Raw genomic sequence first — 20,856 nt, forward strand, 5'->3', positions numbered from 1 at the left:
GCTCCCCACCATGATGACCATGGACTAAACCTCTGAAACTGTAAGCTAGCCCCAATTAACTGCTTTCTTTTATAAGGGTTGTGGTCATGGTGTCTCTTCACAGCAATAGAACACTGACTAAGGCAATAAGGAAGCATGTAGGCAGATTACCCCAAACTCTGCCTCTATATCCCTGGCCCCAGTGGTTGGGCCTTGCATCTAACACACCATGGTCTAAATCTATATACCAAACCCCTTGAGTCGTTAGAGCACATACTCAGCCATGACACTATCCTGGTGACCCTCTACTTCTGATTTAGCCTTAAGACCTTGCCAGTGTGAAAATAAAATTGAAAAGACCTAACAGGGCCAGGATTAAGTCTGCCTGTTGAAATACTCAGAAGATCTAGAACTATTACAAATTACAGCTGTGTTCTCTATTGGCTTATGGAAGAATGCATCCTTCTGAGAAAAGCAAAATAAAAGTGATTCTGCAAAAAAAAAAAAAAAAAAAAAAAGTGATTCTGCGAACCCCACACAACCGAGCCCAACAGGAAGGGTTTTCTCCTGAAGAGGGAGCTCCTGAACCAGGAGTGACTGCCGGGAGAGATGAGCCAGCAACTTGGGTAGAACCACTACCGTGAGCTTTGTCACCTCCCTCCCCACCATCTGTTCCTGGATTGTCCAGTTTGTCACAGAGAGTGACAGCTGAGTAAGGGACAGAGACCCTTCAACAGGGGACATACAATGGTCTGTGAAACTTAAATCACAGCTGAGGCCCCAGGCCTAACCATGCTTTGCTTGTGTCAGCGGGGGGTGGGGGGTGTTTATGCATGCCCTCATACCTCTATCCCTTTCCTCTCCTCCTCACACCCACTTTTAACAGACTTCACAAGATCCACACTTCCAACAACTCAAGTTTATATGTGGTATGTGGGTCTGGACACACGCACAGCACGCTTGTGTGTGCACTCACCCACTTAGGCACATGTGAAGGTCAGAGGTTGACTTTGGGATGTCTTTCCCAGTCCCTTCTCCACCTTCTTTTTTGAACTAGGGCATCTCCCTGAACCTAGAACTCGCCCTTTGGGCTCACCTGGCTGACTGCTGAGCCCTTGAAATCTGCCCAGCACTGGGGCTACACCATCCACTACCACACCTGGCTTTTCTGTGGCTGTTGGGATTCTGAACTCAGGGCCTGAGGCTTATACAGCAAGCCCTTTGCTTACTAAGCCAGCCTCTTATTTTCAAAACACTTCCTGAAAGTTTCTATTGCCAGCCAATAGGGCAGGCAGGCACACTGTCTCAACAGCTCAAGAAGATTAGGGTCCAAGCAGGTGGCTTCAAAGCCATGTCCACTGGGTAGGAGTGCAGAGTACATCTATTCGGGGAGGGGCATTTTAACAATAGTCTGTGCTGTTGGTGCTCCTTTGGCAATATCTGCTTGGCTTTCATGTGGTGTGGAGTTAATTTATTCAACAGGGGATGCTCTCTCTTCTGTCTGTTCACCGTCTCCCTAGGAGTCTCTGGACAGAGCAGCTGAGTGTGAGAAGGATGGTGAAGGACTAATTGCCAGACCTGTGATCTCTGCTCTATGGCACCCAGCACGGCGGCTCAGGGAACGGACTGTGTCCTTGGCAGTGGCCAGTGACAGCTGAGTGAAGTAAGGCCAGGCGGGATTTCTCAGAGCCAGGCAACGTGGATGGAAATCTATCCTCCCAAACCCAACAGAAATAGGTCAAAACAGGCTCTCAGGTGCAGATAGGATTTCTCTATGGAGAAGGTGGGCCTAACCGGAATAAATGGGACTCGCTGGAGAGGGGGTGACACTTACCAGGGCCCCACACTGGCCTATGGTGCCGTCTACTTACTGTTCCCTCACCATAGGAATAGACAGGAATTCAGGAACAGACAGCCTGAGTTTTGTGACCACGGACTCTCCCTGGGTACTCTAACCATTTTTCTGCCTGGTGCTGTAGCCTAAACACACAAATACCAATTTAAGTTGTGGTTAGAACAGTCATTGGCTAGCTTGCCAACAGGGACCTAGCCCAGTAGGCTGACAATTGTCTGGGGGCCTTGAGCTTGGACAGGTCTAGGCAAGGCACAATGGAAGTCTAGAGATTTCCTTTACCCAAGTGTGAGAAAGGTGTGTCTTCACCAGAGCCACACGTTATTTTCCACTGCTAACAAGGGGACAGAGGCCACTGGTGACCTAATGGAAGCTGGTCCCCTTGCTGCCAGCCTCTAGTTAGTGCTCTCCACATAGGTGCTATTGTTGCAAAGTCTCGGAAGGGTGCCGAGGGCTCCCACTTCTCTCCGCTCACAGAGTTATAAGACCAAGAAAGTCCAAGACAAAGGATTGTGTCTGCAGTGTGTTCACGCATGTCCAAAACACTTGAGACTTGCACCATTTTCACCAGTGAGCCATCAAGGAATAGCCAACACCCAACATCTTTTCAAAAATGTAAACAAGAACAATGAGCTTTCTGTTTCCTTGCTTTTTTTTTGTGGGGAGGGTGCGGTTTTGTTTTGGCAAAGTCTTGCCAAGTAGCCACGCGGCCCAAGCCAGCCTTATGCTTATGCACATGGCAGTTTTACCGCACCCTTCCAAATGCTCAGACTGCAGATGTCTGCCACCATGTCTGATATGGATCTTTGCTTTGAGATGATCTGGGAAAGGATTCCTTGGACCTTCAAAGACTACTCCATTTTTAAAACTAGTAGTTTTCCTGGAGCTATTATTTTCACGTTTCAGTAAATGATTATACCCCCATGCTTGAAGTGTGATTTTTTTTTAAGTACACTGTTCTGAGCTGCCCAAGTGCAGGTCTCACAGCCTAGATGCAGTCACCATAGGTGAGTGAGAAGTGGACCCATTTATATGAGTTGGAGCCATGATGGGAGACTAAGTCAGTGCTGTTGATATTTAAAAGCCTTGGTTTAAAATGATTACCATGAGGATGGTATAGTAGTCAGAGGGACAGAGGCCAGAAATGACTCAAAAGGATTTCCGATGGGATCGGCCTGCACACTTCTATGTGATTGTCCATGAAAGAACCCAAGACTCCAGACCCAGGGAGGCCAGGATTTCAGTTCCGACTCTGCCACCTGGAATAGGCTTTTACCTATTAGAGCCTCATTTTCTGTGAGGAACTGATAATGTGTTTCTCTCCCAGGAATACCAGCATATATGAGATTTGTTCTTAGCACACGGCCAGGCATGCTATCATTTATTAAGGCAAGTAAGTTCTATATCTGTCTCAAGGCCCCCAGATTTTCCCAAAGCCAAGTACCCTCAAACTTAAACCCCACCATTCATGATTCAGCTCTGTGAGCTTAGCCCTGAGTTTTCCACTGTGCATGCACTGTTTGGATCCTGTGGGCAAACTCTTCCATGGAAAAATGATGGCCAAAAAACTTAAGACTTACACCAGTGATAAGTGAGACAATGCCTTGAATACTTCAAATCTTCTGTAATACTTTTCAGTATCTATGACCACATACTTTAAAAATCATCTCCCTTTAGCTCTCTAGAAATTCATATAAAAAGTTTAAAGTTTTTACATCTATGATTCTTATTTATGCATAGACTATGTGACCATCTCACTTAGAAAATGCTTTCTCTTGCATCCAAAAGTCTCTCTTCCTTGAAATGACTCAACATTATAAGAAATGGGTTTTTTTTTAATTTTTTTAATTTGATTTTCAGCAAAACTGGAAAATAAAAACACAACCAACAAACAGAAGTGATGGCTACGCAAAGCAGGATAGCATCAGGTGAAAGAGGAAGGAAGGATATTTGGTTTCAGGAGTCAGACCAAGTCAAAGAAACAACTTGCCAACACAGATGAGGTACGGCACAGGGTCTGTGTCCTTCCCATGTTGACATATTATGTCCCTTTCATGTTGACATCAGTGGGACCAGAATATGGACCAGGGCAGCAAGAACTCTCCACATCAGTTTGCTTATGAAAAGCGGAGGTGACAAGTTTGCAAAACTTGCTTATACCAAGACAAAATCTTTCCTGTCAGACCTAGGCAAAACTGGAACCAAGAACTCATGAGGGAAGAGAGCTCGTGCCTACCTGTCTGCAACAGTTACTGTCTCAAGGACTTTCAGGAAGTTCCTTCATGGATACTTGCATGCCTTGCAGCAGTGTGGATGTCTGTAACCAACTTTATCTTTAATGTTCTTTGAGGTGCAAGCAATTCAGATAAGGTGCTCTGAGAAGGCATGCACCTACCAATACTCTGACCTAACTCTAGCCTCCAGTCCCCAAGATCTCTATCAGTCAGCCTATGTGACCCTCTCACTTATTCTTTAAAACCTTCCCTTTGCCATAACCTCCTTGATACACAAAATTCACACGTGTAATCTCAATATAAGGAGCTAAGCAAATGTCAGAATGATGTGTTCAAGTCATCTGTCATTATATCACAAACTACCTCAAACTCAGTGGCTAGAACCACAGTTTCTCATTCTCTCTCACTGCTCTGTGAGAGCAGTGTCATAGTGTCAGCTATGAGTCCTCACTTAGAAACTTGTGTGTAGTAATAACCATGTTGGCTGGGCTAGACTCCCCCTGGGCTCTCCTGCTTTGTTTCTGGGTGTGCTAGGTTGGTTATAATAGCTAGAAACTGGCTCAGGGTCTCTCAATGGGAGGCCTCTAACCTGTTTAGCTTGTACCTCTGGGTGGTCAGACTTCGCATGTTGGGGGGGAGGGGTTGAACCTGTGTGTGAGTGGTATGTGCAAATATGTGTGGGGCCAGAGGAAGATGTTGAGTGCTCTATTGAGTCAATCTCCACCTTACACCCTGGAATCAGGCTGTCTCGCTCAACCTGGAGCTAGGCTGGGAAGTAAATACAGGAAAAGGTGGGAGACAGGTAAAATAGCAAGATGGATGTCTGAAAAAGCAACAAATAATCACACTAAACTATCTTTAAAAATCTGTAATGCATGTAATTCAGTATATAAATACACACACGTAGTTTTAATGAACTTTTTCATCTAGGCTGATGCAGCTTCCTCCCAGAGCCTACAACCACCCAACAAAAATCCCAACACTAAGCACTATAAGCCTTCTTTTGAGTTGTTGGTCAGGGCTGTCTAAAAGTCTCCCCAAACCTGTAGCCTATTAATATGCCCTCGGTTACTTCCCAGAGATGGAAGGTACGTCCCTATTACTGAAAATATCATGCACTTCAGACCCAGGGCCCAGGGGCGCCTGAGCTGGAACTTACCTGATTACCCACTCCCTGCAGATTAACTTTCATTGTATCAGAGTCACCATGCAAGCTTCCAAAGTAGGGAGGCAACCAGAATTCCCACCCAGCTACGGCCTATACCACATCAACCCTAAGCATGTAGTAGTAGCTGCACATATACCTTGATGGTAATCAACAACTCTTGGATTTAAGTCCTGCTCAACAAGAGAGAAACCAGGCCTTGTTTCTGGTACTGGAGACTTAGCTAACTATTCAGTGCTAATGAAGTCTTGGTTGTTGGAAGAGGATCTACAACCACTAATTTACTCAACCAGAAAAATCTCTAACAACAATCTATAAACATATACGTACACAGGTAAGCGTAGGCTATATCCCTCATCAAGGAAACTCCTCTTTGCAATAGACAGAGCCTACTACAAACAAACAAACAAATAAAGCCCCCCCCCCATCAGATTTTTGCAGCCAAGTCCCAAAAGCATCTCCAAAACATCCCCACCTAGGGCTCAGGGAACTTTGCAGAAGATGGAGTGGAAAGGTTGTAAGAGCCAAAGATCAGGAAGTTTGCTGTGAGACTGTATCTCCTCATAAACTCAGAAGCTATACTCATAAAGTCTCACTGACATGATTGCCCAAATGTGAGCTGAACAAGTTATAGTCTGTAGGGGTGTCATTTCCCAGGGCCTAACAAGACACTGAGAATACTTTAAAACATGTGATGCTGGCGTCTTACAGTCACGCTTTCAGACTTGCGTGCTCAGTAGAGATGGGAAAGGCACAGGTGCTTCTGTCTAGAAGCAGCCTGCTTCCCATCCCCTAACGATGCTAGCAATGAAAAAGCTCCGAATTGCCTTCACTGTCTCTCTACTTTGCCTGGAGGAAAACATGTCAGGATGGGAAGGTTACGTGAGGATTCTGTTTATTGCAATTTTGTTTTGGTCCTGATGTGTCCAGTTTTGTTAGATTAATATAATTTCTCTAAAATGGGGCTTTCATACCTTTCCAAGTTGCTTTTGTAGCTTGGCAAAGGGAGTGAAGAGCCCTGCATAAACCTGCGTTGTTTATCATATTCTGGACTTAAAATTAATTTTGGGAAGGGTGGGAATGGGTTATGATCAAAATGCATTATATATACATATAAGCATGAAATCCTTAAAGAATAAGTAAAAAAAAAAAAATATTGTGGTTTTTAAAACCTACTTTTTCTGAGAGATACAGTGTCCCCTGAGTTTTTCTGTTCTAAGCTGCTTCCCCTTTTTGTATTCAAAGCCACAGCTCAAGGGGCATAGGTGGAGGGGGGAGGACCCCAGGGCCCGCTGAAGTCAAAGGATCAAAAGCCTCTCAGTGTTTTCTCCACAACCAACAGGAGACCAGGACCTGGCTGGGAACACTCTTGCCTGTGGTAAAGCATAAACCTACTCTGGGATACCTAAAGCTGACCCTCACTTCATGTTTCAGTCTTTTTTAACAGCTGGATGCTTCCAGTAGAAAATCAAATTGTAACTTTTATTTAGGTCTCTCCTGTTGGGTTCATGATGACACATGTCTGAACAGAGCTGCTGCGTCACGAGTCCATACCTTATTTCCAACACAGAGAAGGCTCCAGTCAGTGGCTGAGAGCTAAGAGAAGTGGGTAGGGCTGGGTCTGAAGGCCGGTTCTTAGGTTTACGCCTCAGTTTCCTGTCTCTGCAGTGTGGCTAATAAACCATACCTGTGTTATGCTCACCTTGGTAGATGCTGATGGCTTAGACATGCCACTAAGATCTCCAGAGAATGCCATCATTAGACCCCACTGGATGCATCCCTCCCCACCTCACATCAAGTGGAGGCCCCTGAGTGGAAATGAAATCATATAAAATTATTCAAAGTCCTCTGAAACGTTTTGGATGGCTCCATGCAGGCACTCAGCGCAGTCCCTCCTCTGTTTCAGTACACATGGAAATGGATTTTCTCATGCCACCTTTAAAGAATGACTCAGGGGGGTTGGTTGACATATCATTAGCACGTTTGGAAGTTAAACAGCCACAAGATCTATGAATGCTCATCACACAGTTAATTATTCTTGAATTTTTTCTGTGCTCTCAAAACATATTCTATTTATTTAAAGGCCCCTCAGGGAGCACCAGGTGCCTTTGTCCCACAGACAAGGCCAGTTGTGTAAAACCTCTGCATCTGTCAGGTTTCTGTATGTGGCACATAATTGCCTGATTTCCATTTGAAAGTGCAGCCCTGACATTAAAGCCACATAGACCCACCATTGATAACAATGGCTTCCTGACACCTACCAGAGGGGTGGGAGGGAGGAGAATAAACATGTTCCTCGAATGAACGCCTGCCTTCAGAGGGGCCAGGTCTGAATTTACAGCTGCAGATGAAGTGCTCCTGGGGGAACAAACCAAAAAGAATAAAGAGAAAGAAAGCTACAGATTAGCATGAGTCTGTGGTGGCCAGATGGTCCTCTGAGGAGAACAAGTTCCCCTCCTTGCTTGCTTTCTTCAGTCTCCAGGCTATATTGCACAGCACCCGCTCTCTCCAGGGAATGACCTCACCCCTCAGCCAGGCAACCAGCAGGTCAATGCTCTCTTTCTTTTTCACACAACTTGAGCTAAATAAAAGTTGGAAGTGAAAGAAAGAGACTACGAAGGGACAGGGAAGCCAGACATCTGTGAAGAAAGGATAAGTCTTAGCCCAGGAGAGGGATAAGACATCAAGATGGAATGAAGCGCCAGGAATTGGCATCAGCTGGGTACAATGAAAGCCACTGGAGGAGAAAACAGCAGACCCCTCTCCTCCTCAGTGCCCCAACACTTCGCCTCCACCATCCAGGATTGTCGTGGTAGGCAGGACAGTGGGAGCAGGAGCAACATTGCTCTTAGAAGCCTGGGCTTGAGTTCTGTGCCCTTGAAGCGGGGCAGTGAGAGTGTTTTCAACTTCTTGTTTGGGAAACTGTCACCTCCCTCCAATGGGTTTGTCAGTCACTGGTCTGAGGACCAGCCATCTGGATAGGCTGAGCCTGGGACGGGTGCTCTGCAGTGGAAGAAGCTATGAGGGACTGGAGCAAGGTGGGGTTATATGATAACATGAGCCTGCCAGGCTGTAGGTAGAGAGGGCAGCTCTGGAATGTTCTGCTCTGGGAAGGGCTCTTCCTAGACTCATGGTGTCTACCACATAAAGCGGTCACCATTGATGAGCGAGTCTCTTATTTGAGTGAGAAGCCTAGGTCTGCTGGTGGCCGTGAGGCAGAGCATCAGATACTTCAGTGGGAACACAGTATGTACAGGTATGTGCCAGGACATAGACATTCCATGAGCTAATGGCTTGGGTAGGAGTTCATACCCCTCACCTTGGTTCTGGGGCCTCAACTCAGAGAAGAAGACTCCAGACCAAAAGAAGGTACATTTGAGGTAGGAGGGGGTCCTCGTGAGCACTATGTTGGCCTTGCCAAGATTCCCAGGTGTGGTGGTTTGAACAGAACCTTCTCCACTGTGACGGTGGACTCTTACTCCTCTGGAACTGTAAGCCCAGATAAACCCTTCTGTAAGTTGCCTTGGTCATGACGTTATAACGCAGCAGTAGAAAAGTAACCGACACACCCCAAGCCCTGGGAAGACTGTCTCTAGCAGTGTTTCACAGAATAAAGAGCAGCTCCAGGACCATACCAGATGCAGGGAAGGATTGCCTTTTCTATTTTATTTTATTTTTACAGCTGGAAAGGATTATTTAAATTATAACAAACGTGGAACAAAATTGTCCTGTTTTTAGCCTGGACCGGGGCACCTGCTGCACAGTTCTGGCGGCTGTAAGTATGCCGTTCAGTGAAGTGGCGTGTTCTACTGTGACCCCAGCAAAAACAAGCTTGCAGCTGGGGCCAAAACCACAGGATCTAGCTTTGTTCCTTCCAAACTGAACTGGAAAGGCTTCCCACCAAATGACTGCTTTGCTCTCGGTCTCCCAGGAGATGCCACTGCCTCACCATGGTTATTCTGGGTGGGGCTAGAATAACTCACAACACAGCCAGAGAGTTTTGAAGGAGAAAGCCTACAGAGGCAGCAGTGAGCCGTGAACCCTGTCATCTCTCCTTCCCTTCACCCTTGAACAGGGAGATGCCACACTTACGGTCAATTTTTAAACCCCCCATGGGGCAGTTTAGCTGAACATCCCTACCTTGTATAGAAAGGAGGACACTTGCAGCACAGAGTTGGGATTCCAACATGACTCACCATGTCTCCTGGGTCCACCCCTCCAAACTGCCCTAAACTCTTTCTGATGTAACTGAGAGTCAGGCTGTTCACTGGCAGTACAGAGTCAGACTGTCAACTCCGTCCTGGTCCAGGGCGAGACAAGACGAGCTGTCAGTTAGGGTTGTCTCTAGTAACTGGGGTAACAGGCAACCTCTGCGTGCAGGGCCAGGGCCAGGCACACTGTTGGTGCTTCACAACTGCTACCAGCCACGACTACCATGAGCAGTGCTGTCACCTTAACTTCAGGGGATCCTCAATCCAAACCTGTGAGGTGGGACCGGGGAGAGACTCAGTAGGTAAAGTTCTCACCGTGAAAGTATGAGGAGTCAGGCACCCTGTGAAATCAAGACACTGAGTGCGTATCTGTAACTGGAGCATTTGGGGGCTGCGGTGGATGGATTCTGGGAGGGGTACCCGACCAGTCTAGCCGAACCAGCAAACTCAGATTCAGTGAGATCTCTTGTCTCAGAACGTGAAGTGGGAAGTGACAGAGGAAGACACACCAAGTCAAGGCCTGAACACAGCTGCACGTGTGCAACTCCTATGTGCTCGCGTGAGGTGAGCACGATGGCTGTCACCGCCCTCCTTTAGATCGTGGATGGGTATTGCAGGGAGACGCGTGTGCTAGGCAAGTCCGCTACATCCCAGCAGAGCTGATGAAACAGATGCAGCATACCAGAAACCGGAAATAGAGTTCACAGCTACCGACTCTGCCCTTTGTATTCAGTCTAATCCTGTCTTGCTTTGCTGGGCTACATACAGGTTAACACCTGTCCCTCTCTCAACAAGGGCATGGGTGCCAAGATGTGAGCAAGGAGGTCAACTCTTGTCACCTTCCTTTCCTACCCCTGGGGTTGGTTGTGTAAAGAGTCAAGCCTTGCCCGTGCCCTCTTGGGAGGAAATAAAGAGAACTGATGCACTGATGCCTCTCGGATCAAGTAACTCAGCAGCCAGGATGAGTCACAGATCTTTGGGCCCTTAAGATGGTTCTTATTTTCTACATGTTAAAAAACAAACAAACAATAAAACCCTACCATTCCACACATGGATGTGTGGAGCACAGACAACTTCTTTCTGCCCTCACTAACCTTCTGTCCCAGGGCCTACAGGTCAAGGAGGCTACAAGAACACCCCCACTCTCTACAGAAGGCATCGCTATTTCTAAGTGGTGGAGGGGTCCTGTCCAGGAGCTGGGTGTTGGGCAGAACTTGTCCTTCTTTCTATACCTTCCCAAGTCTGCCCTTTGGCCATTTTTACATTTTCCCTCTCCACTTTCCTTTTAAGAAGGAGACCTCTCTGGAAATATAGCTTCTGTTCTGTTGCTTCCCAGAATTCCCAGGGCTGAGAAGGAAAATGGCTTCATTTTACCCTGCTAGCCCAGTGCCTTCCACAGACCAGCTGTCTTGGAAGGAGGGTAGGGGAGTAACTTATAAATTGTAGGGCCTGGGTCTCCTTACTCTAACTCCTCTTCCTGCCTCCTCCCACAACTAGTTAAATGGCACACTGGAGCCCAAGGTCAGCGTGTCCTGTGAAAGTGGACCCTAGGGCACCCGTCCAGAGGCAAGGATTGAAAAGTTATGGAGCTCAGAGCAAGCAAACAGAAACAGACCCACAGGCCAAGTCAACATGAAAAACAAATAGAGCCCAAGTCAGCTGGAAACTGGCCATGAACCATGACTGCAAGCATCTTCTGAACCTTTCAGGCTTGTGTTTCCATTCTATTCTTTTATTCTCAAAGAGGTGCTGAGGAAGATATGGAATTGAAAATATCTTGAACTTCTGAATTTTTATAAATTATCATCATCATCATCATTAGCTGCCATGGAACATAGGAAATGGATCCCATAGGTTCACTTTTTTGTTTGTTTGTTTGTTTGTTTGTTTGGTTGGTTGGTTGGTTGGTTGATTTTATCAAGACAGTGTTTCTCTGTGTAGCCTTGGCCATCCTGGACTCATTTCTATAGATCAGGCTGGCCTCGAACACAAAGAGATCTGCCTGCCTCTGCCTCCTCAAGTACTGGGATTACAGGCGTGCGCTTGGCTTCTGTAGATTCACTTTTTCTCTTGATTACAACACAACACAGAAGGCAGATGGCACTCTTGTCTTGGTCTGATCAGGTGGTGGCTGGACATCGGCTACATCCGTGGAATCCAGCCTTGTCACAGGGCTCCCGGCAGGCGCGGCTTCATCAGAAGCTAAAACAGGATAGAACTGTCAGTGAATAAAGTCCTCCAGCTGGCTTCCCTGCAAGAGGACCCCACTGGAGCCAGGCCCCTGGGAACACCATGTGGCCACTCTTCTAATACGGTCTTCACATCTACAATGACACAGCCCCCCCCCCTCTCTATAATTCTGCTCTGCTATGCCATGCTACCATATCACCATGTCTTTACTGCTGCCCTTGCTGGCATGTCACTGTCTATGCGCTTCAAACAGCAAGGCCACAGGGGATGAGGTTCCAACCTGCTGCCATGCACTGGGGAGCGCGGCACTGCTTGCCTGTGACTGCCAAGTGACCTGTTCGCTGGGTCTCATGTTTTCCTCAAGTTTAAAATGGGAGAAACTAATAATTGAATTGATGATTTATATCAAGTTATTAACACAATGACCCACTTGGAGAAAAACCTCCAACAGCCAATTTGTCTATTTTGTGGGAGGCCAGAGATCAGGCTCAGAGACAGGGCTGCCTCTTTTCTGGGAGGTGAGCCAGGAGGAGAGGAGAGAGCGGGGTTAGAGATCTGTGGCTTCAGGAGACTGGATGTCGGAGGCTGTGTCCACCCCACCACCTGCCCACCCTGAGCATTTTTTATTAGGGTCACATGTCATCTCTACATTCTTCTCTATAGTAGTCACTGCTCCAGAGACACTTGAGTCCAGAAAGGCTCCTGTGTTGAATGGCGGCTCTCATACATCTAGCTTCCCAGAAAGCAATACATCAAATCTGCTCTTCTCCCCCAAATTCATGAATAGGCTTCTGCGGGGTGGGGTGGGGGCTGTTGGCACCTCAGGCTTTCCCATAAATCTGGATCACGATCCATTTCTCTTTAAGAGCTGAAGAGCATTAGGCAGTTTCCAGCACCATCAGACTGGGACAGGCTGTGTTTGATAAGGCATTTCATGGATACAAGAGGTGACTCAGAAATCTGGAGCTCCCAGGACCCGTCTCTAATATTGTGTCCTCAAACCCGGTAGAGTTGATGGAAGCAAAAGAAGGAGATTCTGGGCAGACTGGAGCCTGCCTCAGGGCAACTGTAGAGAGCAAGTCATGTGCAGAATTTAAAATGGGTCTAAAGTCAGGAACAGAGGTCCATTGAACTCTCAAATGTGCTCATTTTCCTCCCAAATTCTTATGGAATACGGCCCAAGCAGAGTGGCTGAGTACAGATACTGCCAGTGTCTCTTCACAGCAAGAGAAACTCTAACTAAGACCCAGGGTTTGGGTGGCTCTGGGTCCGAGGCCCATACGGCTGTGTGCTCACTTTTTGGGTTCTCTAGTGCACAGCTGATGCTTTATCACTCAGCCACCATGTGCTGAGAGCTGCTTCCTCATGTGACCGGTCATTCACAGACCTACTAACCACACCTAGTCATCAGAAATCATCTCAGACAAGTGTGAGGGAGCATGAAGGAGCTGCAGGGAAGCTGGGGAATTCCAGCATCTGCAAAAACTGTGCAATTGTCTCGACTTGTAGCTCAAAGTCGACTCTCACATATGTGGTCTGCCCAGGACAGCCGGTCCTAAAGACCAAACTCCTTGCATACACCGGTTGTGGGCCTTATATAAACCACAGTGCCTTTCTGAGCTCTGAGTTTCTTCCTCTATTGCAGGGTGGGTACGCCACTGCTGTGCCCTCTGACTGATGTCTCAAGTTAGGCAAGTGAGCAAAATCCCCACCCCAGTCATCCATCCAATGCTAGCTCTCTCTCTTCTAATTGTCCCCAAACAGTGTGGCTTCTGTTTCCCCTCTCAGTGGCCTGTGTGCAGAGAATTACTCTGACTCCTGCCTCTAAGCAAGATGCCCAGCCCTGCCCAGCCCTGCCCAGCCCCACTGGTGGTCTATCTTGAAAATTCAATGGTTGACCCTGTTGGGACATGGAAAGCTTATAGACCTGCTGTCCTCAGCAATGTGTGGTCCACTTAAGAATCCCTACCACCACCGGAGATCTCTTCCCTTTGAAAGGCTCATAAACTCTCAGCAATGTCTTGACTTTCTCCACACTTCATGTGCATATCTTCTGCATGTGGATAAGGAGGCTCAACACCAAAGCTTCTGGGAGTCCTGCTCTATCTTTTTTCCCATATTCACTACCACTCCCATCATCTTGCAATGCTTTCTGGAAAAACCATCTTCTGGTCTCCCTCAAACTCTCTAAACCTGTGACTGTCTTAGTACATGGTGCTGCCTGGAACCTCTGATCCAGGCCGCTGTCCAGCAACCTGAACCCCAGTTTCAGCTTCAGGAAGGCTTCCTTGGTCTTCTCCGGCACTCAGTTTTCTCCTTGGCATTCACGCCTATCTGAAACAATCTTACTTTTTGCGCCATATGATGTGTCCGGTGCTCTTGACATAAACACAATCCATGTGAAGAGGATGACCTCATTCACTTAGTACCAGCAGATCCCAGGTCAGTACCTGGCCTGGTCATTCTATTCCTGGAGTGTAAAGAGTGTCTCAGGAAACATTTGTTGAGTGCATCCATGACTGTGTAATCTTGTTCTTTAGAGGATTGACAATACCTGAATCATGCAGGTCTAGAATGGCTGGGAACACAGAAGAGAGAGAAATGTCCCCTGGCCATCATAGATAGCCTCTTAGCTTCTCATAACCCAGGACCCAACTTTGACTCAACCTTGATTCTAAATACCAGAATCCCAAATTTTTCTCTGTGTCCTGTCCCCAGAGTTGAGCTTCTGATTATCGCTCAGCCTTGACTTAGGAGATCAGAGCAGAGGGGAATCTTTAGGTCCTAGGGGAGTACCCAATGATGAGGGCTCACGTCAGAAAACCTCATCTAATAAAAAAAATGGCAGCAGCTGAACTCTTCACGTTACTAAAACGTTGAGCTGTTCCAACTCTTCACATAGATTGTCTCACGTGTCTTAAGAAATTGCACTAACAAGCATGGGGTTTTTTTTTTTGTTTTTGTTTTTGTTTTCTAATACATGTGCTGTGATCGCCTTTGGTGCTGTATTCTGCAGCCTGGAGTGCCTCCAAAGCTTGATCCCAGGGGGATTTATGTGGTTCAAATGAGAATGTCCCCCACAGGCTAGGATGTTTGAACAAATTGTCCCCTACTGGAGGTGCTGTTTGGGGAGGCTTATTAGGTGTGGCTTTGCTAGAGGAAGTGAGTCACTGTGGCAAGGGTGGGGAGTGGGGGTGGGAGGATGGGTTTTGAAGCTTAAAAGATTTGTGCCATTTCAAGTTCAGTCTTTCTGCTTCCTGCATGCAGTTCAAGATGCAAGCTCTCCATTGCTGCTCTAGCTGCCATGCCTGCTGCCTACTGCCTGCTTGCTGTTCCCTCTGTTCTGTCATCTTGGACTCTAACCCCCTGCAGTCATAAGCCCAAAGAAGCCCTTCATTTTATAAGTTGCCCCTGTCATAATGCTTTATTACAGCAGCATAAAAGTAACTAAGACAATGCGGATCACCTGGTTTCTAGAGGGTGATGGTGGTGGATCCTGTGTGGGCCCACTCCTGGATCTTCGTCCCTGCTTTGTAACTTTAACCTGAAAATCAGCTAGTGTCATGCTTGAGACTGGTTTGTAAGAGAACAGAAGGACTCCCCAAGACGGGATGAGTGAGCACGAACTGAAGAAGCCCTCCCACCCCCACCTCAGGGGCAAAGCGGAGCTAGAGGTTCCCAGGGCTGCTTTGTAACTGTGTCCTGTACAGGTGACCACAGCAGGGAGTGGGCATCAAGATCTAAGCACTTTGTAGTAAAAAGAAGGCATGCACCTGAGGGCTCTGGTGTCGCTTCATGGGTACATAGAGAGCAACATGTTTTGAGTATTTGTTTCCCTGCGGGAGTCAGATAAAGCCGCCATTAACAATAGGAGCATATGGGTTGGGGTAGCTCAAAAACCAAAGCTCATTCAGAACACAAGAGGCAGAAAGTCAGGCACCTCCTCCTCTTGGAGCCCAAATTCCACCCAGACTGGCTTTTGTCTGGTTCTTTCCACCACTAGTCCCAGTAAGACACACCCTAGCTAACAAGTGGTCTTACAAGGAGTTTCAGGGCTGAGTGTGGGTTATCTGCTGTGTGTATCTGGTATACTCACTCTCTGCTGCCTCACCATTGTAGGGTTGCTGCTGGTCGCCCACGTAACTCGGGACCGCACAGGGCTCCCTGTCTTGGTTTCCAGCAGTACTTGCTTCTGCAAAAGAGCATGAGGGAAGGCGCCATGAGACTGTGGGGATTTTCTCAGAGGTCTCTAATCATCAGAAGTCCCTTGGGTGTGGCCTCCAGGTTACAGGTCCACTGGTAAAAATACCATGCCAGGAAGACTGAGAGACAGGTATCATGCTCAGTATCCTCGTGCCTCTGAAGACTGCCCAAGTGTGGCTGCTTCTGAGAGATGGGGAAGCAGAGTTGTTGGGGGAAGGGCCCCCTAGACAGCTGCCCCCTAAAGTTCCTGCCTTCTTTCAGTGTCTAGTGCCTGGTGAGGCTTTCTCCCTCACAGAGGGCAGGGAAGAGGCACCACCAAGACTGTCTCTTTTGCACTCTTACTCATTTTCCACTCCGGATTGGTCTTTCCCGGCTCTGAACCTCGGGAGGATTAGACTCCTTGCATCTTGAAGCCACCTGAAGTTCACCCACCATGCTCCTTACATCCTGCAACTCACCAGCCTATGTGTGGAGCAGGGACATGTGAGGCAAGAAGTAGGCTTGGGAAGGGTGGTGGCCACACAGCACTGTTCTTCTGTCCCTTTGTCACTGGCATTGAGAAACTCCATCTCATCGTGTGGATATGGTCACTGGGTGAAACTGCCCAGGACCCCTGAGGTTGCCATGTCCCTTAGGAAATAGAATCTTCCTAGATGTCCCTTGAGAGCCCCAAGCTTTTCATTGCTGTTGGAAGCCTTGGCACTCTACTTCATGGACCTTGGGGTAGCCCAAGAGGCAGAAATACATTGTCCTAAGAGAAGATTTATGATATCAAAGACCGCTAGGAGGGAAAGGACCATGGCAAAGGCAGTGTATGAAAAGAAACGAGGTGGGTCCCATTTGAGGACCCTATACAGAAACGTGTTATTTATCTACCTGGTGCTACCTAACCAAGGGGAGGAGGCTGATCTTTGTCCTGAGGAAAGGGTGCCTTTTCTTTCTGTTATGAGCTGTTCCTGGCGACCACCTGGCTGGTACCCTCTAAAAGGGTTCCTTTTGCTAATTTGCATAGAGATCCTTTTAGGGCCTGAGACTAGGCCAGCATTCCTCCTCTTTGCACAATCCCTTGCCAGCCTGTTTCTTGAGTTTCATGTTAAGGTCTTCTAAATAGGACACTCTTGCTTATCTGTCATGCTGGGTCACCCTTTCCCAGCTCAGAACTAGATAGGGACTTGGCTCTGCTAGCCATGGCCACCCTCTAGCAGCTGCTCTCAGACTGAAAAGCACAGGGAGTCCCTGCGGGTGAGTGGCACAGACCCGTGGGGTGGGGGAGGTAGGAGGGTTAGGCCAGGCAAACCTCCTAAAAAGGCTTCTGCTCTGCCCCCTACCATCTCCCTACCATCACACAGCATGATATCCCTTGTCTCTTCCACTTCTCCCACTTCAAACACAACAAAGAAGAGAAAAGGCAAAAGAAAATCCTTTGTACTGTGAGAATGGCACGCTGACGGGAGGGAGGGGTGACTTTTCTCACCAAAGCCCAGAAATGGGGACCGCAAACATCAATGAGCATGGCCCCCGGTGTTCTAAGCCAGGGTTAGTTGTCATTTTGTTGTTGTTGTTTGTTTGTTTGTTTGTTTGTTCCATCTCGGTGTCTCCATCTGGAAAACACAGCCTAAACCAACCTCATCTCCCAGGCATGCTCAACCAAAGCAAAGCTAGAAGAAAAGCACCATGAAAGCCACCCAAAGCTCTGCAAACAGCCATCTTGTCATCGGAACCACAACATGTTCAAAGAGAAGAGCTCTGTTCATGTGTCCTTTTCAAGGGTCAAGGGTCAAGTGTCAAGAGTCATCCTGCATATATTAGCTATGTAAACAAGAGGCCCCTGAGTTGAGAGCTCTTCCTTTGAGGTGCCCTGGAGCAGCTGGAGATTAGCAAGTGTCAGACTGAACTCACTCCATTCTCTTGTTTTTTTCAAAGGTGACAAGGGTTGTCCTTGGTATGGGGTTTCCTCTCAGGCCAGCATTTTCCTCTTGCTCAGGTTAGCAGCTGCAGGCCCCAAGTGTGGGGAATGAATCAGGTCTGCTTTGCGGCACAGAGAACCTCACTGTTGGATTCTAGCTTCTGTCTGGGTACCACAAGCAAAACAGTGGCTCCTTGGTCCAACTCAGTACCAGGTTAGTTTTCCAAAGCTCCACTCTCTTGTCATTTTTGGTGCTTAGTGAGGGATGATTTTTGTCCCTCTTTCCAATTTTGACAATAAGAAAATGGTGAGGAAGAGGGAAGGTTCTAGTGTGTGAGGAAAGCCTGTTCAGGAGCCTTGACAGGGTGATGGAGAAGGGAAGCGCTCAGAATAACTCCCCAGCATGGGGGCATCTCTGGAAAAGCTCATCTCTTGGATAGACAAGCACCATGGAAATAGATGCAGGTAAGACCTTTGAGGATGAGCCTATGGGTCCCAGGATAAAAAAGTGTCCAGGGAAAGACCACTGAGCTGATCATTGCAGGTTTCCACTGCCTGGATGGTAGCAGCAGTGTGGAGGGTGGGGTGTTGCCTGTCTTAACCAAGAACCACATTAGGCAGCTGGGAAGAGCTTAGTGAGGAACCCCCAGCACTGAGGCCACGCCTCCTGGACTTGTTTACCTTCCTGATTAGTGAAAGCTGTAGGTCGCCCCATGATTTCATCCTTGGTGGCATTCAGGTTCTGGATCAGAAAGTATGTGGTCATTTTTCCTTTCCCTTTCACTTCAATTTCACCTCTCTTGACAATTTCAAACCCTTTGTTTTCCAGGGCTCTATAGAGAAAACCAAATATGCCAAATATCAAGAGACAAGTCCTGGATCCATAGCAGAGGGAAGATCTGAGGTGCCATCTAGGGCCTGTGGGGACATCGGAGTGAGGGACCCAATGGGGAAGGAGGGAGGCATGAAGGACCAGTGTTCTGAGCAGGGTGCCAAAGGCGGGAGGGGCCACAGGGGACTCAAACACCTGTTTCTACTCTATTGCTTGGTTTTTACTCCCCAGCACCATAGTTTTGTCTAAGTCCTTGCTGGAGATTCAGCTCAGGCATCTCTAGAAAGCCTTCCCTTCTGGGCATTGACCTACCAGGCTCCCATTTCCCACACTCTAACTCTACTGGTGGGAGAGTAGGTAGAACGGTTAGAGTGGGAGTCCGATCCCACCCAGCCCCTCCTGGCCTTCTCAGATCTGAGACAAACTGCTACCTGTTGTGTGTTTTGTAAGACTCAATCTCTGATATCTTTGCTTTGCTCCTTTTTATTGAAAATAAATTTTTCACACTGTATATTCTGATCAAGATTTCCCTTCCTTCCTGAGGACTACGGGAGGGGGAATGGGGAAAAGAGGGAGGAAGGGTGGGACCAGGAGGAGATGAGGGAGGCAGCACAATTGGGATATAAAGTGAATAATTATTTTTAAAAATAAAATAAATTACAAAAAAATATTTTCCCTCCATCTCCTACAAAATCCTCATCATCCAACCCCATGCTTCTTTCTCTTACTCTCTTTAGAAAACAGGAAAATTAAAAACAACAAATCAACAATAAAAAAACCACTGAAATTTTTTTTAATGCTTCATGTAAAGAACAGTAATAAAAATTTCTTCATGGAGCTATTCAATCAAGGAGTTAAGCAGTAGGAACTTAAATCTAAATGTGACATATCCTATCTATTCAAGAAATAGTGTCATTTTTGTGCACGTCTTTGAATTAGTTTGACTTCAAACAACTATGAGTTCTCTTTCTTTCTTTAAGATTTGTTCTGTGAAGGACTCAGAGAGTAACTGTTTCTGGTCCTGTGAGCCATAATCTCTGCCATGATTACCCTACTCTTCCACTCACAGAGACATCGGCCATAGACAACATATAAATAAAGGCATATGTCTTGTATTACAGAGACCTCACTGCTGAATTCTAGCTTCTGTTTGGAGTAACACACACACACACGCACACACACACACACACACACACACGTATGCACACAAAGTCACTCCTCAGTCCTGATCATCAGCAGGTCATTTTCCCAAAGTCCCACTGTTCTGTCCCAATAAAATTACATTCAAAAACAAGCAACAGGCTGGATTTGGCCTAGGGGTTGTAGGAATGAAAACAAGTGATGGCAGAAAGCCCACAGTATTTCCTGGAGCACAGGAGAGGAAACTCCAGCTTCCTTCTCCATCCTCCCCCTGTGAAGCTGGCAGGGCAATGAAGGTTGGATGGCTAACCTGTAGGCCGTGGGGCTCAGGTGTACTTTGTTGGGAAGCCCGTGACTTTCCATCCTAGACGCTGTGTTTACTGTATCGCCAAACAAGCAGTACCGAGGCATCTTGTCTCCTACAACACCTGCTAAGACCGGTCCAGTATGGATTCCCACTCTGATCTGTACGGAGAGAACTTCACTGAAAAGAGAGCTTTGAATCTCCTTGCATTTCCTTTGAAGGCAGGGTTTAGATAAGATGAAACTACAAGTATTGAGGTGGTTAGCTCCAAGAGGTCTGACGAGCGCATGTGTCACTGAGACAACATCGAAAATGAAGTGTAAGGACAGCCCATTACTCTGCAAAGTTATCCTCTGCCCTTTTCTAGTTAGCTCCACCCCACCCCCAACTTGGTTTGTGGAAAATTAAAGCTCCCCTTTCTGAGTCCCAGAAAGCTAATGCAGTACATGAGGATGGGGAACCCAAAGTTTGTAAAAGGAGCCATGGCTGTGGGGAAGGGAGACTGTCTTTGCAGGAGCTGCCTGAGCACTGTGACAGGATCAGGGGCCAGGGAGGTACCCTCCATGACCTGTCACTAACACTGGGCTGGGCTTTGTAGTGTCACAGCCTCATTTGAAGCTCCTGTGGGTAGCCCCAGTAATCTCACTGATTCACAAGGGCCCCATTGCTCCTTTGGTCTGTTGCTGGTACCCTACACGAGAGCAATGTTTGTTCATGCCTCTTAGGAAGAGCCCCACAACCCCACCTTCCATCCGGTAAGAAATTCCTGATTTCCTACTTATTTTATCAAAGATCTAGATCATCACACGAATGAACTCAGATGGCATATGCTGTTTTATA

General features: G+C 47.3%; 1 protein-coding gene across 1 annotated transcript in view; it reads right to left on the bottom strand.

The window, feature by feature from the left end:
• Positions 1-11,515: 11,515 nt before the first annotated feature.
• The window catches only part of LOC129678884 (guanylate cyclase soluble subunit beta-2-like), a 54,345-nt gene continuing 45,004 nt past the window's right edge, over positions 11,516-20,856 (bottom strand). Inside the window, exons 13-16 of the mRNA XM_055609837.1 lie at positions 20,023-20,177; positions 18,422-18,573; positions 15,743-15,823; positions 11,516-11,643 (exon numbers count right to left, since the gene is read on the bottom strand). Coding sequence (XP_055465812.1) covers positions 11,516-11,643; positions 15,743-15,823; positions 18,422-18,573; positions 20,023-20,177 — 516 coding nt within the window. The remainder of the gene's footprint in view (positions 11,644-15,742; positions 15,824-18,421; positions 18,574-20,022; positions 20,178-20,856) is intronic.

Source organism: Psammomys obesus, unplaced genomic scaffold (genome assembly GCF_907164565.1).
Source record: "Psammomys obesus unplaced genomic scaffold, mPsaObe1.curated_primary_1811, whole genome shotgun sequence".
Lineage (NCBI taxonomy): Eukaryota > Metazoa > Chordata > Mammalia > Rodentia > Muridae > Psammomys > Psammomys obesus.